The sequence below is a fragment of the Dermacentor variabilis genome, chromosome 8 (assembly GCF_050947875.1).
Source record: "Dermacentor variabilis isolate Ectoservices chromosome 8, ASM5094787v1, whole genome shotgun sequence".
In the NCBI taxonomy this organism is placed as follows: Eukaryota; Metazoa; Arthropoda; class Arachnida; order Ixodida; family Ixodidae; genus Dermacentor; species Dermacentor variabilis.
Window position 1 is genome coordinate 18,087,786 of NC_134575.1, and position 25,227 is coordinate 18,113,012.

Sequence of the window (25,227 nt, forward strand, 5' to 3'; positions counted from 1 at the left end):
ACAGACACAGAACACGCACAGTTTGTGCAAAAACGTGCGTAAAATAGCAATGTAAATTTTGTAAAGAACACGTATTTTAAGAGCAACGCGGACAGTGGTTACAAACTAAAATTTTGGGAAGCCCAAAAAATTTTGTCTCTTGACGACGAAGTCGGAACACGGTCGAGACAAGACAGGCACAGTTAACATGGCGGCGCCCAGCAGATCCAAGGAAAGTTACGACGAGGACTTCGATTATCACGGCGACAGGAGAAAAAAACCGTGCCGAGCTTGCTCGGACTTCAAGGCTTGGGCGAAGAGCAAGGGTGGCTCCACTTCCAAAGAAGCGGTAGGTTCTTGCGCGCTATTTGCATACACACCGTGGTATGCAGTCCGTGCATCATTTTGCTTGAGGTGATGTAACAATCGATCATTGAGCGTGAAACCATATGACCAAGCTTTAACGCTGAGTCCGAATGACCCTTGTTGGCTGCTCAGCCTAGCTTTTGCTTGTACACACGTATGTGTAATACAACTTTTTCGGGAGAACTGCACCATGGCTGCGGAGCGGTCGCTGACACATGCTCCGTGTCGTCTGCTACTAAAATAGTGTTTGAAAGTTGCGAGCGCTATGCCAGTGATACGATCATTTCTTCTGGTAACCCCGCGGACGTCTGCCGTTACTTGTAGCTTGAGTAATCTTGTGCGAAAGACCACGTCTGGGGAGCTTGGGCGGCTTATCGGAGAGTTCGAGACAGACGCGAGTTACAACAGTTGCTTCCGAGATAGCGAACAAGGTCGCTTACGACGTGCTGGCCGAAAAACCAGACTTACTGCACCGAGGTTGAGCGGGTTGAATGGGCAGATTTTTGACGGGTGTGTGCAAGATACACGGTTGTTTTGATGTGAAATAATATTTTATGCCGCACAGAAAGAAATCGATCAAGTAAATCACGATCAATCAATCGGAATGCGGCCGCCGTGGCCGGTATCCAAACCGAGGTCGCATGTTGGATCGCTGCCACGGCGGCCGCATTCCGATGGGCGTGAAATGCAAAAACTACTGGTCCATCGTGCACTGGGAGCACCCTAGGCGGTCAAAATTAATCTGGAATCTCCCAGCTGCGGCGTGCCTGACAATCGGCTCGTGGTATTGGCACGCGAAACCGCCCAGTACATTTTAGATAAATCCTTCGGTGCATCTTATCAGAGAGAGATAGAGACAAACGTATTTATGGGATTCCTACCGTTTACGGCGCGAGCTCTTGTCTGGAGACATTCGACGTTGTATTTGTGTACATCTGATACACTTTCATTTTTCCTCCTTCTTTATCGACGCGCCTTCACTGTGGTAATCATGCGTTATCAATTAGTGTACCCCCCCCCACCCACTTCTGTGTTTATTTACAAGGTGCGATGGGGGGGGGGGGGTCTGTTGAATATTTTTGTTTGTATGTATGATCAGCCGCTAATATTGTATAACATGTCGTGTTTCAATCTGCTATTGTTATTTTGTATATTGCGTAACTCACTCCCCTCTACAATGCCTCAGTGCTTGAGCGTATGCCTAATAAATAAATACATAAATCAATCCGTGGTCGTAGATTAGTTGGCTTTATAAAAGTATAGGTGGTGGCGTAGTGAAATTTTCGAATTGGATTAGATTTTATTTTTCAAGCAAGTCGCTGAACTACTTCTCGACAGCTAATTGCGGAGCAGTTCCGCTGCATCATCTCGGAATCTTTTTCGAAACATGTTCGTCGGCATGACCTGTCAGAAGTTCACCATAGTCGTACCGGGCTCATTAGGCGGTGAATTCCACAATGACGCTTCAAACGGCTCAAACAACAAGCGCCCGCACTGGTACTTCGGCGGCGGCCGCTGGCAGAAAAAAAAAAAAAAGAAAGAAAGGAGAAAAGCGTGCCAGCCAGCGAGGCCTCCTAGCTGAGCGCAACTACAAACGAAATCGACGAGGGTAGCGATGTGGGCTTGTTGGTCGGTCATCATTGAAATGTATCTAATGCAAAAGGATAGAAAGTTGGGCGAGTTGATACGGTAACGTGATCTCGGATTGTAGCGCGAAGGGTATACGGGCCATCCTTCGGGAGTGTCCTGTTAAAGGTTTCATGCTTCCAAAAACTGCTTGAATATCCGGACGACATCTGCCGGTTCTACTGTACTATGCCACAGTTCTGGCTTTGCAAACTGTTATTGCAATCAAAGAAGCAACATTGGCTTCACTAGGATGGTTAAAGCGTTTACATTGAAAAGAGCCCTGTGTACAAGAAATGTAATGCAAAAAGATAGAAAGTTGGACGAGTTGATACGGTAACATGACCTCGGATTGTAGCGCTTGGACTGTGTCCCTTCGCGCTGCAATGCAAGATAGCGCAACAAAATAAGGACACAGGATGCAGGATTCGTCCTCGTGTCTCCCTGCGTCCTTGTTTTGTTGCGCCATACAGATACCTTCCGATGGCAACTACGAAACGCCGAGCCCCCGTTCCTGATCGATCCGACCCGATCGCAGGGGCCGACGCAAGCGGGAGGTCCGGCGGTGCCCGACCGCGAGTGTCCACCCGACCGGTCCGAGCTGGGCCGGTGCACGTGGTCACTTCTCCACTCGGTGGCGGCCTACTATCCCAGCAGGCCCAGCGCGGAGCAGCAGCGAGACGCGGACCAGTTCTTCCGGCTGTTCTCCAGGCTCTACCCGTGCAAGGACTGCGCCGAGGACTTCCGCGCAGAGTGAGTCCTTTCGTGTAGGCTATGAGGACCGTGGTGCAATGACGGAAGGGAGAAGGTGGGCTTGTAAAGCCCTCTACCCATTTAGAGGTCACCCGATCTAGCGATACCGTATGATAGCGTACGCTGAGCTACAGAGTAGCCCTAAACCGACACTGCACCATATATATATACGCACACACACACCCTTTCCTGGAAGTTGCCTTTTCGGGATGAGCACGCGAAAGAGCGCATATATATATATATATATATATATATATATATATATATATATATATATATATATATATATATATATATATATATATATATATATATATATATATATATATATATGTGTGTGTGTTAAGGTAGGGGGTCAAATGAGCACTGACGATGATATTTTCGAACATTATTTTTCTTGCATGAAGTGAAGGTCCTAGATCTCAGAAAAAAAAATCGCAAGCCTCAGAACACCGAGAAAGTACTATAGCTTTTGTACAGCCATGGTTTCGTTTTCCAGGTCACTGTGTCATGACATTCCCACGTTTTGGAACTTGCTGCGGCTCGCTCGATGTAGCAACATGGCAGACGAGACCGAACGAGTGTAAAAAAAAAAAAAAATATCACAGGCTATTCTGCTTGCACGTGACCACATTCTGTGCCTTGACACACTAGAAACGAAACCGAAACTGCCTATCGAAGTGAAGGGTCGAAAAAAAAATGTCTTCTCGGTGAGCGTTTTAAAGGGACACCAAAGAGAAAAATCATTGTTTTGTATTAGTAAATTGAGCTCCCACAATGCCAAAACCACCGCGAGGAAACGCTTGGTGAGCTACAAAAAACGCGAAAACAAGAAACAGGTCGCGACGCCTCCTGGGAAGTTCTGCGTCAGCTCGCCGTGAGCTCATGAATACTTTCATCTTCTCATCTAATAATGAACGCATTATTTTGAAATTACAGCGCTTTATCAGTCTAAACTGATTTAAGGATGTGAATGAATGAACTCTCTTCCCCTTTTGAGAGATGGGTGGGGCCGGGGGTAGAGAGGGAGGTCTAAGTACTCCAGCACCAGCAGGCGTCCGTCACCACATTATGTGGCTAGACGTCCGTCTACCAGTCGTGGTAGGCCTCTGCTACCTCCTCAGCCCGCCTCAGGACTCGGTCCTGTAGGGTGGGATCGGAGCTGCGCAGGGAAGTCTCCCATAAGGATGTGGAACGTCTCTCAACTGCTTTAAAAAGAAAGAAAAAAGAATATGCAGTGCTCACGCACTGTGCAGATCAGTGTAAGCGAAGCTTTCTGTTCTGTGTGCAACGTGGCAGGAGTGTTAAGCTTCAATTGATATACGGCGCTGTACGTGCCAAAACCACAATCGGATTATGAGACACGCCTTAGTGGCGGACTCCGGATTAATTTTAACCACCCAGTGTTCTTTAAGGTGCACCTAAATTCAAGTGCATTAACGTTTTTTTTTTTTTTTTTATTTCGCTCCCGTCGATATGTGGATGCCACAAATGTACCGCGGCGGGTCCCGAAGTGTTGATTTGACGGGTGACCGCTTGCGTAGCGTCGCCTAGACCCTGCGCAAGTCGTCCGCGCTACAAATTTGCGTGTTTTTTTTTTCAGAAATAGGAGAAACCTACCGTACGTTGAACTTTAATTTATCTCCTTCTTTGTGATTTGGGAGAGGGACAGTGCGCTCAATTCTGCAGCCCATGGGAGCACGGCGCAGCGTAAATTTTATCCCCTTTGCCCGCAAACGCTGCCTTGCCTTCTCAAGTCACATCCCCATCCCTCTCCCCATTCCTTTGTATTGGGACTTTGAGCGGAGAGTGGCAAGGCTGTTGTTACGCGCTCGTTTCGCGACTGCGTCGGTTCTACCCATTCTGTGCCTCCTCTCCCACATTCTAGCTCGCTTCCCTCTGGACACTTTTAACCTTATGTCACCTGTCGGCTTTTGAGCCACCAATCCTCCAATCGCCTTTTGTTAATTTCCACCGCACATTTATTTACATGACTATTGTTATCTCTGAACCCTAAGGCCTCAGAAAGCGTGAATGTGCCCGCATCGACATCGGGATGGATACCATCACATTTTAGTATGAGGTGTTCTATTGTTTCTACAGATTTACCACACACAGTACATGTGTCTTCTTCTTCGTTAAATTTCTTTTTATAGGTCCACGGACGACAGACAAAAGCATTCGCCCACTCTCTCTAGAGTGTCTCCCCTCTCCCCCCACCAGGAAGGAATGGCGAACACAAAAGCATTCCGAGAAGATGCTCGAAACATGTCCTGTCTTCACAGGGAGTGGCCTTCCCAAGAGGGGCTATTGTTGTACGTCGAAGTGCCTTTGGCCACCTCTAACGCCCTCGCACATCAGAGGGTGAAAAGTATTTTTTAGATGAAAAATACCTTCCTCGAACCACGTGCAGCAACACGGTTGCAAACTACATGTGCACGTGGCGTCAAACTTCCTGCATCAGGAATTAGGGTTACATTTCGAGCGACGTGTAAGTGAAAAAAAAAATGAAATTAGAAAGAAGAATGAGGAAATGAAGAAAAACATCAACGAATTGAAAGACACTAAATAAAAAGAAAGTACAGTAGAGAAGATTGAAATATTGCGAGATACATGCGATTTTGCCGTCTTAAAAAAAAAAAAAGAATTTTACGCGCGCTTTGTGGCTATCAAAACGCATTCGGTAAGCAGTTTTATGGCACGTAGGTGATACTAGAAGTGTCGCAGTTGCCCGCCGTGGTTGCTCAGTGGCTATGGTGTTGCGCTGCTGAGCACGAGGTCGCGGGATTGAATCCCGGCCACGGCGGCCGCATTTTCGGTGGGGACGAAATCCGAAAACACCCGTGTACTTAGATTTAGGTGCACGTTGAAGAACCCCAGGTAGTCTATATTTCCTAAGTCCTCCATACGGCATGCCTCATAATCCGAAAGTGGTTTTGGCACTCAGAACCCCATAATTTAATTCTTAAGAGGTCTCGCAGTCAAAGTTCCCTCGCACTTCGAGGCAGAAAGAAGACGAGCTGACTTTTTCGATTGGTGGCGCTGTAATTCGTGAGCAGACCTTCGCATCGCGCTTCTATCACGGGACGCGCACCAGCTGTCGCTGTGTTGCCGAACGCTTCCGCATTGCCGACAACAAAACGTTTTCCGACCACCAAGGGAGGCTCGATCACCACGTGGTAAAGACCGAACACGTGCACAAGCGCAATATTGCACGGTCGCACTGGTAAACCTGGTCACTTCACGCGAAACGAATCGCCTCTACATCTCAGCAAGTGGTGATTCGTATGACGAGACTTCGGAAAGAGAAGTAACAGGGAAGTCTTCAGAACTGACTTCAGTGAGAAGACGTCTCACAGCGCAAATGGAAAAAAAAAGGAGCTTAACAACCTTATCGCAAATGGGCGTTTACGGACAGGGCATTATTAATTGGGTTATGAGAATTGATCGCTGTTTTTTTTTTCTTTTCGAACCTAGGTAGGATAGCAGGCAGTATAATAGGAAGAGCTTGGTGGCACAACCCACTGCCCCGTTCCAAAGGGGACGCTCATGACATCCATCCATCCATTATTAAACATCGTATAACCGCCGATATTTGTCTTAGTTTCCCTCTCGGAGCTGGCCGAAAAAGACGGTTACGCTAACGTTGAAAGACCCAGAACGATGGCGTCGAGCAGTTTTTACCGCACTACCCGAATGCCTGTGGCTCAACGTAGGAGATCTCCAGCCTAGCTTACCGCAGGTCACGTGAAGCCTCGAGTGCGCATTCTGATTCGGATGATCTCGAACGACTCTTTCGTCATGACAACACGTAGACTTCAAGCGCGAAATCGCGCCCGCGTCGCGTCGAGGTCGGACGCGAACAGGCGCAACTTTTGCATCTTGCAATAAACTCAAGCCCCCGAAGAAGGAAAACAGCGACGGTGGGTTGGACAATGTTCTTTTTTTTTTTTTGAACACTGGAATATCTAATAGTTACGGTACCAACTTGCCCGCTCTCAAGTCATGTTTAACTACACTTTACTGAGCGACACAGTGTACTATTCAAGCAGAACTTTTTGTTGGGCTAGTTGGTGCATGTTACTGAAGTGCTAAAGCGCCAAACAGACGACACAAGAAGAGACACGGACGAGCGTTGATGCAACTGATGCTTTATTGACAGAAGTGTTTCTGTCACTAAAGCATCGGTTGTTAGTAAGCGCTCGTGCGTGTCCCTTCTTGCGTCGTCTGTTTGGCGCTTTAGCACTTCAGTAACAGTTTACTATCCAAACTGCAAAACCTTATTCGAGATTGCAAGCACAACGCGACACGACAGAAACGCACAGGCAGAGAAGGCGACGACGCAAGCGTTGACCGCTTCCGCGCCACAGGATCGAACTCAGAACGAGAGAGGCAGCAAACGAAGCAACGAACTGACCTCTGCGGCGGGGATAAGGTCGTCGCTGTCCGTACATCGCAGGTCAAGGGCTCGCAGCGTGCGAAGAGACGGCGTGTTTACGGTCCGGCTTCGAGATTCGGCGTATCCCGCAGACGGAGATGGGCTAAAAACTGCGAAATACTTGCCAGCTGCAGTATGAGCTGAGGACTTATACAGGCGGGGTCCTTCATAGCGAAGCGGCCACTGTGTTCTCCCTAAGAGAGAGGGACAATCGTCACGTGACGCGCCTGCAAGCGCAGGACCCTTTTGCTGGACCTCCCAGCCATTCTCAGAATCACCCTTGCTTGTTCGCCACCTGTAGGCCTTCCCACCCCCGTGATTATTTACCCTTTGTATAGAAAGTGACGAGGCCGACCGGCTGAGTCACGGTCTCCTCCTTGCCATAACCGCGGATGGTAGAGACGACTTCCTTTGTATCTTAGAGGCTAGGAACAGGCTCAAAATTTGGCAGGGATGAAGGTGCACAATAGCTTCGAGGGTATCGCGAGCCCAATGTAAAATTAGCGTTAAAAAAAAAAGCAGCCAGAAGCATGCAGATCTCACGCACTGCAGGAATCGATGTAAGCGAAGCTTTCTGTGCTGGCTGCTTTGACTCACGATAATTAGCAGTGATGTTGACGGCGAAAGCTTAACTTCTTCAACATTTAGTCTAACACGAGACTGGTGAGTTGACGTTGAACGTTACCCTGAATGCACCACTTCTGTTTGTCAGCGTAGTACGTATAACATACAGGTAGAGGTGCTTGCTTGAGGCGTTGCTGTGTGTCATATTTCATAACCTCTGAGAGGGTTGAGGATTGTCATTGCCTCACATGACACATCGCATCGTGGTAGAAGTATTAAACTTGAACTGGATAATGGGGCTGTACGTGCCAAAACCACAATCGTATTACGAGGCACGCCGTAGTGGCGGACTCCGGATTAATTTTGACACCGCGATGTTCTTTAACGCGTCCCAAAATCTAATTGCACGTGCGTTTTCTGTCTCGCCCCCGTCGAAATCCTGCTGCCGCGGTCAGGATCAAATCCGCGACCTCTATCAATGCCATAGCCGCAAAGCTACCGCGGCGGGCACAGATGTGTTGCATTTGGCGGTCGACCGCTTCCGTAGCGTCGCCTGATCCCTACGGTGCGCTTTAATTGATGCGACTATGCTTCTGCACGCCGTGCGTGATTTGTCCGCTTGACATATTTGCGTGGTGTTTATTTTTCAGAAATAGCAGGAACTTACTATACCAGGCCTTCAACTTAAAGGGACACTAAAGGTTACCAGAAACTCAAGTTAAAGTGGTAGAGCAATGTTCTAGAACGTCTAAGGCGTCAATATAATCGCGAACAGAGCTTTAGTAACCGAGAAATTGAGGTAAATGCATGACACGATTTGAGACCCCCCAGCGACATTCCGGTACTAGCCCGATGACGAAAGGTCTCCTCATAATTTGTGTTACTAATACTCAACTACTCGTATTAAAAATATCATTTCATTCGATTATAAGCCGGAAAAAATGCTACTTGTCTACGTCTATTCGATTCTAGGAAAAAATAACATTTTGACGTTACCCTTCAGTAATATGGGTGTTCGAAAGGTTTCGTTTTCGCTCGACTCTGCGCCGCGCACGCTTTGAGGTTTCAGTAGTTTCGTTATCGCGTCGTGCTGTGAGGGTTCTGCTCGCGAAACTTTCATTTGGAACAAGCAGCGAGAATGCCACGTCCATGTGATGTCGTGGGAAGCCCTCGTTGCTTTCCCGCTCCGGAGAGCCGGTGTCGAGGCCGCCGTCGTAGTACGCAACGACGCCGGCAGTGCGAGCCCTCAGAAGCAGGTCGCGCTCGTCGGTGCTCAAATCGCTGAAGTTGAGCCCACCATCGCGAGCCAATCTGTCGGTGTCAGGGTCCATTGCGACGAGCGTCGAAGTTAGCGTCATAGAATGAAGTACCAGCTTATGGGCGTCTTGCGCTGGAGTGTGAGGTATAGTAGCGGCGCCTGGTGGCGGTGCGGGAAACGACATCTGGGTCGTGCCAGCTTGGGTCGTATTGAGCCCTGGCTGTGGCGAAGCACGTTTCTAGGCCGAGTTTTGCGTCGATTCGCACATTTTTATGCCCTGTTGCGAGTGCGAAAAGGCTCGTCGCTTCTCATAGACCACGCCGACCACGCTGCGAGCTCGCTGCAGCCTATAGTTTAACGAAAACGGACTCTCCGTGTGCCGTGGGACGTAACGTGGGACGTAATTCGTTTCTCCTTCCGCTAGCCACCACACTCCCGCTTTCGCTCTGCTGTCGGCTCTGTCTTGGCTCTGTTTCTGGCCGCGCGTTCGCGTTTTGCGCAGAAAAGCCGTAGCGCCGTCTGCGGACGCCGTTCTACTCACCGATGGCGCAACGTCACTATGAGACCATGATGTCAGTTCTCCTCGATCGAAGGGCGGGCGATTTGAACTGCGCTAGAGGTACGCGGACGCTTCAGAACGCATTTTCTCTTAAAATAAGTCTCTCCTTGGCACGAAACAAGCGTTTCGAGGTTTCTGGGATGGTATTTCAACAGTCCACGTTGACTTAATAGTAACCTTTAGTGTCCCTTTAAGCTTATACAGAGTCCCCGCAACTACTGTCGTATACGCGTAGTGCGCGCCGATGTACGCGCCACTGGCGGCGGCCGTGCGCGGAACACACGGGAGAGGAGTCAGGCACGCGCCGTAGTTTGTTGTGTCGTTGATAGTGCTTCTCTGTCTTATTCGCGTTTTCAGAGCAATATAGGCAACACCCTTCGCATTTATTGGGTGGCCAAAGCTGCAGGGTGGGGGGCTCAAATACCGGCGAAAACGTGCCGGCGATACGGTTCTAATCATTTCCCGCAAGGCTTCATCGACGGGAGCAACGGTAGCAATGAATCGTCGCTCCCGCGGGAAATTTCTTGTTCTCATCCTGTCCTTTGTCATATCGGTGTTTTTTTCCACTCGATCATAGTTAGACGCGTAAGCGACGAAGTTCGTCTGCAGTGCAGCATGCGGTTTAAAGGCATTTTCCTAAAGATCGGAATGTCGCTTGCCGCTTATATTGCTTCCCGCTTCTTTACCGCGTTGCGCTAGCTAGGCAGCACGACTTCACGAACGCATTGTGTTGTATTTTAAAGCTACTGAAGTTTGCAAGAACTGAAATTCTTGGTTCTATGTGGCCCGGTAAATCCTCGCACCAGCTGTCGCGCACACACGTGTTTTTGCATCTATTTTATGAGTGGCTTTCGCGCATGTTTAACTGTTCCTAGTTGCTTCATGCGTAACTCTTGTTGATTCTTTCGAGCTGCGAGGTTTTCACCCTGCCTCGTTTGTCGTGGTCTAAATCACGCTGTGTCTTATCGGAATGATATATCAAGCAAGTGCTTCTTTAACAGCTTTATTTGCGCTCGAGGGCATCTTAGATATTGTGGTTTTGGGGGGAAATGTGTTTAGAAAATAGGTCGTTTAGGGCGACAATTGCTAATAGTTGCTGCATATGGTATTTTTGTTCCATTTTCCACTGAAAAGTTCGCGTCACGTTTGGGAAGTCATCACACCTCGATGCTGCCTGAGCAGACTTAACACGCCGAGCGATTTGTTTGTTTCACAACGTAGTCCCTCTTGCATGTGAATTTTGGTTTCAGCGTTCAACAAACTTGCAGCCAGATGCAGATGTGTAAATAGTGAAGACCATGAATAGAGAGCAGGCTATGAAAAAAAAGAAAAGAACACCAGGGGGGGGGGGTTATTCTGTAAGAGTCCACCTATAGTGGACTGTCCATTTCGGCCGCTGCTGATTCGCTAGGGCCGCTCGTCTACTCCTCTCTCGTACAGCTGTATCCAATTAGCAGCGGCCGAAATGGACAGTCCGCTAGTTGGTCGCGTGACAGTTTAGTCACGCGCCCTCTGTTCTTTTTAGAGCGCAGCTCTTTGGCGTCCGTTCCTGGGTTTCGCGTCGTCGTCGGCGTTGTCGTCGGCCTCGTAACCAGCTCCGCCCCCCTTTCATCCCCCCAGCGCTAGCAGCGACCGACTGATACCGCTGGATGCCGCTGACGCCGCTAGAGAGTCAAGATAACGTGACTGCATAGAACACCGTCGCCGCCATGCAGAAAGAGGAGGAAAGGGTCCCCCCCCCCCTGTTCTTGTGTGGCGGATAGGGTGCTTTCAGTTGCCGACGCGCCGGTTATTTCACGTAGGCCCCGGCACGTCGACGAATACGTGACCACCTTCCCACGGCTAGACCTGGTTCTTAGCGCTGCGGAAGCGAGGGTATCATATTGTTTGTGTCGGCATCGGCGGCGTTGTCCCTGAAACCAACTCCGCAGCTGGGGTTGACTCACTATCGGCGTCAGCGGCATCAGTCAGTCGCTGCTATCTCTTCCCTCCTCCCTTTATCGTGTTGTCCGCTTGCTGCGCGCGCTTCTGCCCCCATCGTTTGCCGCTGGGTGTACACGCCGCCCCCCTCCCCCCTCTTCCTGCGAGTCTCCGGTTGTCAAAGCGCCGGCTCGAACTTAATTCCTTTCTTCGCTCCTCCTCCAATGCAACCCCTGTGCGGTGGCAATCAGAGAGCCAGATCGGTGGCGGCGGATCTGTATATGTGCACCGCCCGAGCCGAAATTGCCGCTGCCGTTCGCCCTGTGCGGTGGCAATCAGAGAGCCAGATCGGTGGCGGCTTGACATAAAGACAAACAGCAATTTCCTAACACTTATGCGGAAGAACATCCCGTTCCTCTCGCTCGTAACGCGTCCCACGGCTGTGACAACCTCGCGAGGCACTTGTATAGATCTCGTCTTTGAGAATCAAGCATTGGTGTACCAAGTCGAACATATATCAGTCTATTTCTCCGACCACAAAGCTTCCTTCATGACTGTCAAGAACTGTTAGTGGAGTCTTTGTTAAAGGAATACGTGTGAAAAATAAAAAAAAATTCTGTGATAGCGCATACATGTGTTGCTCGATTTCTTTGCCTCAATCTATCGAAAAGGTGAAACAGCTCATTTGCTGCGCTCAAATTTCGCATTAGGAAGTAACGTAATCGTCGGAAATTTTTTTTTCTTTTCTTTTTGCTTTGACGTTAACTTTGGCTATTTTTCTTGTGTGCATTTCGGTTCCTCGAATAAGATCACCGGGTGAGTGATAGTCAGGATCGGTGCTGTCGTATTCTCGTAGTCCTCCTGTCACCGCTGTTTGTTCAGTATGTCGACCTTCATCGAGCCAGCTCTAATCAGTAGTCTTGTATGGAACGGGCTTGTAGTCTTTCTCACTTCTCAACGGCAAAAGTTGCGTAATTCCGGCAAGTGAACGCGCTCGAACAACACTGCAAACGCACCATGCAGCCTCGGCGCTGCTCAGCGTGCGCACCTTGCCGGCAACGTCGATGTTTTCCAACCACGTGGCGAGGCCCGAAGTTCCAGATGCTCGCGCTAAACGTTACTGCGAGTTTTGCAACGGTCCATTTGCAGACGGCTAGTTGCAAAGAGTAAACAAAACGAAAATCCTTCAAAGCCGCCGCATATGTTCGTTGTCCTGAACTATAAGCGTTGCGCGGTTCACCCCGCGAACACGCTCGTTCCGGTCGCCCCGTTGTTTGCAGTACGTGCCTTGTGTCATGTTGCGGGCAGTGGGGGACAGAATGATGTATGCGCTCTGTCGCATTAAAACCGTGCAGCCTTGCAACGAGCTGGAAGTCGCTAATATCAAAAGTACTGTCGATTTTCGCAGCTACATGAACTGTATGCATATTTCTGTTTTTAAGCTTATAGCCACAAACATTAATTTAAATGGGAGCGATACAGGAACGTAACTTGTGACAATGTGCTTTACTTTAGATGGGAGAAAGCAATTTGAGGTTTGCGGCGTCGTCTGCTATTGTACGGAAAGCAGGCGATCAAGCCCCAAGTCACGGAAGTGCACTATGAACTCGTAAGCTCAATCTCCTGATTGGATATTGCAAGCTGCAGGTTCTGGAAACGCCACGTGGTCAAATTTACGAGTCATGCCGCTGTAGCGACCATTCATTCTTGTCCCAGAAGCGACGATGCGGTTTAATCCGCCGTCGTCTGCTTCTTGTGGATTCCAGGCGATGCACCCGTGAACGAAAACTGCTTGGATGAACGCTGCTGCCTTAAAATCGGCCCTTGGATTGGCTTGTCATGCACGCCGGATAGCTTCTAGAAGGCCGCGTCGTTTGACGAGCGTATGCGAATCGCGCTCCGGCATAAAGTATCGACTATTATGTCGGGCAGGTCTTTGCCATATATCTTGCAGATATATGTGCTTAGAGGAACTCGGCAATAACAATAACAGCGTGAGAATCGTTAGATTTTCTCACTGTGTATAGGTGATTTCATCTGCTGTGGTACATGATTTCCACTACGCTGGTATAGCTTGCTGTAGTTACGTTATTTATCTCGATATTTCTATGTTGCCGCCGTTATCGCATTACCAATGCCGAGACACTCGCACTAAGGCCACTCGGTGGCTAAGACTGTCTGCTGCATGCATGAGCAAACAGGTTATGGGTGCGATTCCCCTCATCGGTGGCTGCATTCCGTTGGGACCGGAATGCAAAAACACTCTGTTTACCGAGGCTTGGGCGCACATCGAAGAACCCCAGAGGAGTGAAAGCTCACTCGAAGCACTATAGGCTACGGCATCTGCATGTCATATAACCCCTATGCAGCTTCGGAACATTTAAACCCGTGAATTAAAGCGAATCGAATGATTCCGAGACATAGGTGGGAGCGTGGCCTGTGAGGTTGCACCGGCACACCTTTAAAGGCTCACCTGTGCGATCTTGGAGGCCAGTTGGTGATTTGCTTACGCGTACGTGCTTGGAAGACATTCGCCAATGCATGCGTCGTTTCTTTTTTAAGCAGTTGACCATTTGCAGAAGTCAGAGCGCCACCTAGCGCGAAAACAGGAAGCTTGTGCCTCGCCGCTTGGTTGGAAAACATCCGCGCTCCAGCCTCAATTGCTTTGGTACGGCGGCATCGAGTGGCGACGTTGTGTTTGCAGAGCTTCTTTCACGTTTTGTGAAAACGTCGACGTTCTTCGGCAGTTGCATATGACCTGCCTTAAATATGATTGAAGAGGGCTTCATTCCCTCGCCGTTTTTGCAAATGGGATGGACAGCTGACTTCTCAGAGGGCCGCATAACGAACGACAATGCGTGGGGTTATCTTCGTGCCAACATTTCGTCCGTTTGTCAGGCACACCACGAATGGGCTTTAAGAGAATGAGGTTAGGTTAAGAACAGAAAACCTTACGTAAACACCGCCGACCCTGCACTTGGCCTCCTACGAGCTACGTGCTCGCCATCCATGAACTCGGGCATCTACGCTGTTACGGCACGGTTCACGAAAGCCATTGGCGACATTGCCGGAGCGCACTGTGAATGTGTGGCCGGGTCAGCACTTTATGCCTGTCGCATTCCCCGAACTCTTAGTTGTTGCACGGAACAGCAGATGCATACACGTGCTAGCTTGCAAATTTGGTATTCATCTCGCGCTTTTTCGCCAAACCGCTGTGTTGCATGCTTGTAGTGTACCAAACCGCACCCCAAATTTCGCATGCGCTATATGTACGCGCTAAGTTATTCAGGGTGTTTTTGCGAGCGCTAAACCCGCCGTGGTTGCTCAGTGGCTATGGTGTTGGGCTGCTGAGCACGAGGTCGCGGGATCGAATCCCGGCCACGGTGGCCGCATTTCGATGGGGGCGAAATGCGAAAACACCCGTGTGCTTAGATTTAGGTGCACGTTAAAGAACCCCAGGTGGTCAAAATTTCCGGAGTCCTCCACTACGGCGTGCCTCATAATCAGAAAGTGGTTTTGGCACGTAAAACCCCAAATATTATTATTGCGAGCGCTAAGGCCTCAAAGCATACGCCAGCCTATTTTATTATACGTTATATTAGCTTAACTATGGGCAGCGCGTGCGTTCGCAGGCCACTGCCCACTCGCGAACACTCATTTGAAGGCAGACAGTTCGGCGAATTGGTTCGAAGTCACGGTGTGGAAGAGAGCGCAACTCAACTGGCACGTATACGGAAGAAAATAAGACGAGCGCAGGCTCACAAATGACACGAGGTACATTGACTGGCCGCGTCTGTTAGTGCCGTTTTTCGCATTGCACTCAATCGTACTCGCATATGTGCTCAGATTGCCTTAGTGACGCGCGCGAAAACAGCATTCTTTGCATTTTGCAGCCTCAGCGAGACCTGCCAGCACGTCGCTGGCATTCTACTCAGCGTTGCTGAAATGGCAGGAGATGGCAATGGAATGGAAGTCGCCTGCCCGGAACACAGATCCTAGAATGCACTGTTAGCTGATACGGCGTGCCGCCCGGTTTGAATCGCTTGAGCGCCCTGCCGTCCACAGACGTCTTCCCTCCGCATTAACCTTCGCGGGTGGAAATCTGAAGAAATCACTACTACTACTAATAATAATAGCTCCATAATAATAGCTCGTGCAGCCGAAAGCGACGCAGTTGGCCGGCATGTCACGCCCGAGCTGCGCAGTTTGCTTTCCAATCACGGAGACGGCGCTCACGAAGCGCCGCCCCGGCCGGTTTTGGCGCATGCGCAGTCGTACTTCTGCAAGTGGTCAATTACATTAGGGTACATGTACTGGTTGATCTTGTGGAATGGAAGTCAGTCATGCTCAGCTGCCAGAAAAAAAAAAGAGAAAACTGGTGACTTAAATCAGGAATATACTCCGTATAAAGTTCGGATATTTAAACGTCTATTTTCAAAGGAAACAAACCTCGTCAAATTAGGTGCGGTGAACAATGAGCAAAACGATTTCTCTATTCTCGTGCGTTTAGATCGGAACTCCTCGCGTGAAGCTCCTGTTACGGAATTGTTTTTTTTTTCTTTTTTGCAAAGCGCTCGTTTCGACAAGCTTATATGAAAGGGTTTATGCGTAAATAGTTTGTCTGGCGCTTCGCACCACCTGTCCCTTAACAGGAGCTATACGCGAGGAGTTCCTACCTAAACACACGAGAACAGAGAAACCGTTTTGCTCATTGTTAACCGCACCTAAATTGGCGAGGTTTGTTGCATTTGAAAGCAAACGTTTAAATATCCGAGCTTTATGCGGAGCATATTTCTGATTTAAGTCAGCAGTTTTCTTTAATGGTTGCAAATCGCAAGAAAAAGAAACGCTCTAGAATAGGTTTTCAACTCGGTAAGGCAAGAATCAAGACCAATGTCACAATCCAGTAAACTGTAATTATTGAGATATATAAAGCGTACAAAAAAAAAAAAAGTATTATACACCGCTCTGAAACATAGCGAATAATTTTTGAGTGGCAGATCTTCAATACCTTCGTAACCGTTTTAACGATGTCACGTAACCTGTGAACTGACACATTCGCATCTAAACTTCGCCGATAGATGAGTTCCGCGTGCTCGTTATGTGCACTGTGCGTCAATATGAAAGTTAAACACCACGTTTGCGTTCAATAACGGCGGTAATTTTCCTCGTTCTTATGCTAAATTATAAAAATTCCACGAGACAGGCTCTTCATCATAATAACTACGTGACAGACGGAAAAAAGCGAAGTTCGAAACTTGCATGCATGTTTACAGGAACCATTATTTGAACAGAGATCAGATATTCCCTTTCATAGTGGCGCACAGCGCATACAGTGCGCATCGTGTTGGCGTCCTGAAGTCGATCAACATCCCTTAGAAACGCGCCACTAATGGTCGACTTTAATTCAAAACCTGTTCAACCGTGAACGTAGTCTCGTTGAAAGCATCTCGAAGTGTGCGCTTAGCGTAATATGCACTGCAAAGCCTTCGCTGATTGCGAAGCGCTCGTACGCTGTGCGTAGCTTTTCGTGGCAAGTTCGTTATACGGGCCCAACGTCAACGGTACCCGTATGAGTGCTTTTGCCAACACACCCTGCCCGCATCTTGTGTCGGTTAAGCCACGACGAAGTGTATGAGCCTGAGATGCCGTGAGCTGATCAGAACGGCGTATATAACAGCGGTCAGAGCAAATGATTGCGCAGCATCTCCCCAAGTGGGGCCACATATCGTCTGTCACGTCGCCTGCTTCCACGAAGAGGGCACAGACGACATTTCTTGCTGGGAATAGTGGCCAGACGACGTCTGTTTCTGAAAAGAGTGAACAGGCGGCCTTTACTGCTGGGAATAGTGAACAGACGCCATCTATTTCTGAAAAGAGTGAAGAGGCGGCGTTTGTTGCTGCGAATAGTGAACAGACGCCATCTGTTTCTGAGACGAGCGAATAGACGAGGTCTATTTTCTGAGAATAGGGAACAGCCGACACGCTGCACAATTGTGCAGCGAGGTCAACGTGCTGTACGGAGTAAAAAATAAATAAAAATAAATCACGCAGCTCAGCAGAGGTTAACTTGTTGAGTTTGTGCTCATCAGCGTGGCCGTCACTCGAGCGTAAAATACGTATGCGTGACGTTGATTTTGTTTTAGTAATTAGCCACCGGATAAGCTGCTCCGCAGTAATATATATATATATATATTACTCAGAACGTAATATGTTTTGACGTTTCGGTTGTGGCATAGCCTTCGTCGAAATAAAAAGTGGTTTTAAAAGTTGTTTTTTTATTCTGCCGAAGGCTGTGCCACAGCCGAAACGTCAAACCATTAAACACACAATTTTACGTAAGTGTGCTCCTTCGTGTGTGTGTGTGTGTGTGAACTCGTAATGGCGCCAAGGTATAGAAAAGGAGGCCATCTTGTAGGCGTCCGTGGCAGATATCGCGAGCCGCTGCATTCAAAAGAAATTCGCGACATGCGCCTCGAACGTCTAAACCATCTGCCGTTGATAGCGTTCGTCGTATCTCACATCTTTGCTTTGTTCGTCGGTTCTGTTCGCACACTCCGCCACGAAGATCGTTCCAAACCTTCAGGCCCCCGGCCCGAACTTTTCTTCACCAGGCTTCAGCCGCCAGGCATCACATCGATTAAATCTCCCGGATTCCCGCCCTCCAACTCCCGAGCCTTGCATTTCCGTCTGGACGAACACCTTGCTTCATTCCAGCTTAGGGATGCTTCAAGTGGTCGTCTGGATGTTCGGGGTGTCGGTGGCAAGGGAGGATGTGTGCAGAGGCGGCGAGCGCTCTTGGGGATAAAGCTCCTCGGACGGAAGCACGATCTTGCATGCGAAGGCAGCAGCTTTGTATATATATAGGTTTGGTTTGGGCGCTTTGCGCTCGACTCTCCAGCTTGGTTGTGTTGGCGGCTCGCGTCAGGAGACTGCAGCGTTCGGGCCAGAGCGGACGGGCTTTCACTCGTTGAACCATTAGCAGATTGGCTCGGTCCGTCGGTTGCTCGGTGTTGGTGGCAGGGCAAGTAGGGGTCAGTCGACAGCGCATCTCGTACGGGTAAGTGGAAAGGTGTCCATCGGTTTTGGAGCGACTTTCCGGAAAGTTCACCTTGGGCGACGTAGAACTCCCGGCACGCTGGAGCACCTTACTCGTCCCAGCGGTTCAGTGGACACGGCGTTCTACAAATATGCTTAACCAGTGATCACACAGTTCTTCAGTAGCGACGCCGTTCGTTATAAAAGAATAAAACAGACAATATGAACCCAAAGATGAATACTCGTAGGCAAGCAATCCCGCAAACAAACAGACAAACAAGAAAATACAAACATATATATTTTATTTATTTATTTATTTATTTATTTAGTTAGTTAGTTAGTTAGTTAGTTCCGTGTGGCCTGCATGTGAGAAACAGTGAAAGGTCGCAACAGTTCACGGTGGGTTGAAAATGGCCACACGAAGGAGGCGACCGGTGGACGCATTGGGGCCTGTTCCATGGCCGAGCGGCACGTGCCGGATAAATCATATACCCGGATAACCCGAATATTAAATCCTGAAGTCGTGCACTCAAATACGCAGCGAAACTATTCGTATTCGAAATTTCCAATTCTCGCGCACCACCGCCGAAGCGGAGGGAGGATTTCTCCTGGAACGGGGGCTCCGCGTGATTGTGCCGTGCCTGCGGTGAAGACAGCCTCCCGCTCCACCTGTCTGACGCGCTCGACGCTCGGGTAATCGTAGTTATGCACATTCATACGTGTGCCTCTGCCTTCGCACAAGCGATAGTATATGCACTGGCGTACCTCTAAAGACGTGGACAGATGAACAAGTACGGTACATACAACGATTGAATGTAGATAGGTAGATAGAGAGATAAACAGATGGAAAGACGGATAGCTGGATAGCTAATTAGATCGATATATACGGATTGTTAGATATATAACTGCAGGCAGACATAGAAACAGACACACACACACACACACACACACACACACACACACACACACACACACACACACACACACACACACACACACACACACACACACACACACACACATATATATATATATATATATATATATATGCACATCTTTTATCCTTGCACATCTCTTTATATATCTACCCATATATATATATATATATATATATATATATATATATATATATATATATATATATATATATATATATATATATATATATATATATATATATATATATATGGGTAGATATATAAAGAGATGTGCAAGGAGATACATATATGATAAACTGATTGATAAGCATAGAGACACACGGAGGATAGATGTGTAGATAGCCAGATGTAGACGCAGACAGCCGTACGGACGGATCGGTATAAGCACAGAGACAGTCAGATAGATATGTGCCACATTTCTTTGAGGGCGAAATGCAAGAACGCCCGTGTACCGTGCATTGGGGCCACGTTAAAGATCCCCTGGTGGTCAAAATTAATTCGGAGTCCGCCGCTACGATGCGCCTCATAATCAGATCGTAGTCTTGGCACGTAAAACCCCATAGTTCAATTCAGATAGATGGAGACAGATAGGTGAATAAAGAGATACTACACGGATAAATAGATGGGGACGGGGATTTATATTACGAGGGCAGGAAGCATGGAACGTGTGCCCTTTTGGCCGCAACAGCGACAGACAGCGCGACCATTCCTTTCACCAAGAAAAAAATTTACTTTTTGTCCTTTCTTTTTGGTCCGGCAGGGCATTTGAAACGTATTTCTTGTGTTCTTTGGTAACTTCGAAGGTAATCATTCGCACGACTGTCTGAATTTCTTGACTGTTACGTGACGTAGTTGTAGAAGCAGCGTGTTTTTAAATATGCATCGCGCTATACGCAGCGTCCTACATTGCGGACAATTTGCTTTTCTTTTTTTTTTCTTTCCACACTGCTTGTAACAGTTCCCTGCGCGACTTCTCTGCTCTTGCTTTTCTACTTTGGATTCACCAATATGAAAGGGAACATCTAATCCGTACTTAATCAACGATGATCGACTGCCACTTGTTTGACTTCAGTCTTCACTGACTACTAATAAGCAGCTCTGCTCTTGAAAAACGCGCACCTCTGTACGTTCACCTTTTCTGCGTAAAAAGAAGAAAGAAAGAAAAACGAGCAAAATTTGCAGTCTTGCGTCGCAGATCGGGTGTTCTACTTTACATGTGTCCTGACTGTACATTCATCGGCTGTTTGACTTCAGTCTTCACTAACTAATAATAAGTAGCTCTGCTCTTGAAAGGAAAGCGCGCCTCTGTACGTTCATTTTTCTCGTGTAAAAAAAGAAAAAAAGAAGAGAAAGAAAGAAAAACGAGCAAAATTTGCAGTCTTGCGTCGCAGATCAGGTGTTCTACATTACATTTGTCCCGACTGTACATTCATCTGCTGTTTGACTTCAGTCTTCACTCACTCATAATAAGTGGTTCTGCTTTTGAAAAGAACGCGCACCTCTGTACGTTCATCTTTCTCGCGTAAAAAAATAGAAATAAAACGAGCAAAATTTGTAGTCCTGCGTCGAAGATCGGGTGTTCTACATTACATTTGTCCTGACCGTATGCATTCATCTGCGCGTCGCTTTTTTTTTTTTTCGCGCTGCAGGCTGGCCTCCAGCCCTCCCCGTGTGTCGAGCCGAGCGGAGCTGGCGCAGTGGCTCTGCGAGCAGCACAACGCCGTCAACCGAAAGTTGGGCAAGCCCGAGTTCGACTGTTCGCGCGTCGACGAGAGATGGCGCCGCGGTTGGGACGACGGCTCGTGCTCCTGATTGGTCGACGGCGGCGGCTTCGGCGACGACGAACTCCAGCCCTCTCCTCTCTGCATTCCCACTCGTCGCTCGCGAGGTGTCGACGAACTATATGCCGTCGACGCCTCTTGTAGATAACGAAGGACCCTTCGGCGCAGCAAAGTGCAGTGACGTCATTCGCGTAGAATGAAGCTGCTACAGCGCTAGTCACTATACAGAGATTGATTAAGAGAAACCTTGCCAGAAGTATGTGCCCGTGCTGTCATTGTGTTGCTCGACCGGCATTAGTAATTAACGGTGGTATAACAAGCAATATCTCTGCAGTTAACGTTTCGCCAGGGAGACTTGTTTTCGTAAGGGCACTGTTTGACTGCAGCGGCTAGCTTAGGTTAGACAAGTCACCTTGTGTCGAAACATTGTCTCCAGCGACGTTGCTTGTTCTACAACATTTTTTAAAGATGGAATTTCATTTGAGGCAACTAGAAGAAATATACATACAGTTGCCTAGGGTACCGGCGAAACGGCAAAAAAGCCTGACACGGTGCCTGCCCCCCCCCCTCCTCCCTGAAACCCAACATTCGCCACCAAAGTGGCACAATGCTCAGTTTTACGATCTCAGAAAAGCTATAACAGTGCAGAAAAAAGAAACAACAGCCATAAGATCACAAGAAGTAGGTGTGTACAGCAACGCTTTGTACATAAATATACTTAAATAAGAATTGGTACATTTAAGTCACAAAAATTGCACAGGAAAAACAAAAAGCATGCCAATATGAATTGAGGCTAATGACAGCGACAGAGTGATTTTCGAAACTTCCAAATGACACCAAGTGTACAAATTCACCCACGATTACGATACTCCCTAATGCGAAATTTGAGTGCAGCTGTATACATGCTTTCATTTCGCGATATATTGGCTAGCGCGGAAAATCTGTCGTGCGGAGCGAAGTGTGGCGTTACTGCCTCGCTAATCGTGACGCGTGGGCACGATTCACAGCAGCCGCCGCAGACAGACTTCGGCTCATGCAGCGCTTTGTTTCCATACAGACGGAGCGCGTTACTCTGGCGCCATCTCGTAGTCATCGTCGCCGCAAAGCCCATCGTGCGGCGCACTATGCTTTTCTCACGCTTTTGCCATACGCACTCCTCCTTCGCTTTCCGCCTCATGGTTTCGCTGCACCCTCCTCCTCCACTTTCCTCCTCGTGCTCATTTCGCTATCGCCGTCTTTGATCCGCGCTCCGCATTCGTTCTTTCATCCTTTTGATGTGCTCGTTCGCTCGGTTACGAGCACACCGAGGGACGACGCCGACGTTCGCCGCAGGAACGGGTGCCTAAGAGCCGCCATGTCCCTGTAAGCTTCTCTCTTGTTTGGATAACCAGCACAGGGTGCAGTTAAACGTTTGCAGAGCACGGGTTGGTGACAATGGCAAGTTTTCTTCATACTGATACTTTAATTTGCAATTTTTTGCAATATAATAAACTGAAGTCATCCTAGGCGCCATATTGGTGGACCATCACGGTGAGAAGGTGCGTCCGTTGGAGGCCCGCGCGGCTCCAACGCAACAGGTAGGCCGGGGGCCACTCCCAAGCTTTGCTTTCTCCACGGAAGCAGGTTACCCGCGGCAGTAAATATAAGCTGACATCATCCTAGGCGCCATATTGGTGGACCATCACGGTGGGAATCTGCCTTCCTTCTGCGACGTCACGTGCAAGCTCTCTTAAAGGAAAAAAAAAGAAGGTAGTAGACTACAAGTTTCCATTTTCTTCCAGTTCACCTAATTGGCGCTTCTAAAATGTACTACACGGAAACGCACCGCGAGCACCAATTCTTTTCATTATGCACAGCTAGACCTCACTTTGAATGCGCATTAGCACCTCCGAGCAACTTCCACCTACGAGCAAGACGGGGATGAAGGTGTGTATAGTGAGTAGGCTAGGTGAACACGTCGTTTTCTTTTAATCCATCGCTACGTGACGTCACTTCTCCGAACGCCAGGAGCCTTTTGTTATCCACGAGAAGACGTAAGTGCGCTGGCCGGCCGACCCATCCGCGGGAGTTCGACGACAGGCTCGAGGACCCTCTGCAGTGAATCGGCACATTCGGCCCGGATCTTTCAGAGCTCATCAGAGTGGGAGAGCAGAGTAAGAGCGCGCACCGTTAATCATGGACAAGCGCCGCACGTTCCCAGTTTGTTTCTCCTTCATTTTCGTATTACTTGGATAGTTATTGCTTTCCTTCTTTCTCTCGTTCTTTCTTTGTTTTTTTTTTTCTTTTTGACCTCGAGAACGTGGCTCTTTCTTCCCCCTACGCGTGGCCCGTGTCCGCGGCGTCGAGCGCAGCAGGCCCTTGCAAGCAGGTTTTATTTCGGTGAGACATAATTAAGCCGGCGCCAGTAATTAAGGAGCGACGACGAAGTCGGTGCGCGGCCGCCCACGCGTACGCAAGGGTGGCGTCCGTACGTGCCGCGGTTCGGGTGCAGTGAACCGGACGGCACCGAAGCCGGTTATGGCGGCGTGCGTGGCGAGAGGAGGAGGAGACGGCGGAGGAGGAGGGGCTCTTGGCGTCGTTCCCTTATCTCTTTCTCTCTCTGTGTGCGTGAAATATACATTGTCTTCGTGTATAGTCCGCGCTGGTCTGTGTCATTTTTTTCGCATAGTGTCCAGCTCTTTCTTCCCTTCTGTTTGTATATATATGCAGTCGAACGCCTTTGTAACGAAATGCTCGGAGCCTCCAAAATCGTTCCTCGTACAGGTAACTTCGTTGTAAAGGTCGCGCACCGCACATCTTACAATAGAACCGGAACAGGATTATTCCTTCGTTATACAGGTTATTTCATTGCATAGGTGTTCGTTGTAGAGGCGCTCTATCTATCTATCTATCTATCTATCTATCTATCTGTCTGTCTGTCTGTCTGTCTGTCTGTCTGTCTGTCTGTCTGTCTGTCTGTCCGTCCGTCCGTCCGTCCGTCCGTCCGTCCGTCCGTCCGTCCGTCCGTCCGTCCGTCCGTCCGCCCGCCCGCCCGTCCGTCCGTCCGTCCGTCCGTCCGTCCGTCCGTCCGTCCGTCCGTCCGTCCGTCCGTCCGTCCGTCCGTCCGTCCGTCCGTCCGTCCGTCCGTCCGTCCGTCCGTCCGTCCGTCCGTCCGTCCGTCCGTCCGTCCGTCCGTCCGTCCGTCCGTCCGTCCGTCCGTCCGTCCGTCCGTCCGTCCGTCCGTCCGTCCGTCCGTCCGTCCGTCTGTCTGTCCTGTCTGTCTGTCTGTCTGTCTGTCTGTCTGTCTGTCTGTCTGTCTGTCTGTCTGTCTGTCTGTCTGTCTGTCTGTCTGTCTGTCTGTCTGTCTGTCTGTCTGTCTGTCTGTCTGTCTGTCTGTCTGTCTGTCTGTCTGTCTGTCTGTCTGTCTGTCTGTCTGTCTGTCTGTCTGTCTGTCTGTCTGTCTGTCTGTCTGTCTGTCTGTCTGTCTGTCTGTCTGTCTGTCTGTCTGTCTGTCTGTCTGTCTGTCTGTCTGTCTGTCTGTCTGTCTGTCTGTCTGTCTGTCTGTCTGTCTGTCTGTCTGTCTGTCTGTCTGTCTGTCTGTCTGTCTGTCTGTCTGTCTGTCTGTCTGTCTGTCTGTCTGTCTGTCTGTCTGTCTGTCTGTCTGTCTGTCTGTCTGTCTGTCTGTCTGTCTGTCTGTCTGTCTGTCTGTCTGTCTGTCTGTCTGTCTGTCTGTCTGTCTGTCTGTCTGTCTGTCTGTCTGTCTGTCTGTCTGTCTGTCTGTCTGTCTGTCTGTCTGTCTGTCTGTCTGTCTGTCTGTCTGTCTGTCTGTCTGTCTGTCTGTCTGTCTGTCTGTCTGTCTGTCTGTCTGTCTGTCTGTCTGTCTGTCTGTCTGTCTGTCTGTCTGTCTGTCTGTCTGTCTGTCTGTCTGTCTGTCTGTCTGTCTGTCTGTCTGTCTGTCTGTCTGTCTGTCTGTCTGTCTGTCTGTCTGTCTGTCTGTCTGTCTGTCTGTCTGTCTGTCTGTCTGTCTG

At 49.0% G+C, this 25,227-nt stretch overlaps 1 protein-coding gene across 1 annotated transcript; it reads left to right on the top strand.

The window, feature by feature from the left end:
* The first annotated feature begins 151 nt into the window (after positions 1-151).
* Alr (Evr1_Alr domain-containing protein Alr) lies at positions 152-22,736 on the top strand. Its single transcript, XM_075701304.1, has 3 exons — positions 152-328; positions 2,510-2,724; positions 21,089-22,736. Exons 1-3 carry the CDS (start codon positions 188-190, stop codon positions 21,249-21,251), a joined length of 519 nt encoding a protein of 172 aa, XP_075557419.1. The 5' UTR covers positions 152-187; the 3' UTR covers positions 21,252-22,736.
* Positions 22,737-25,227: the final 2,491 nt, after the last annotated feature.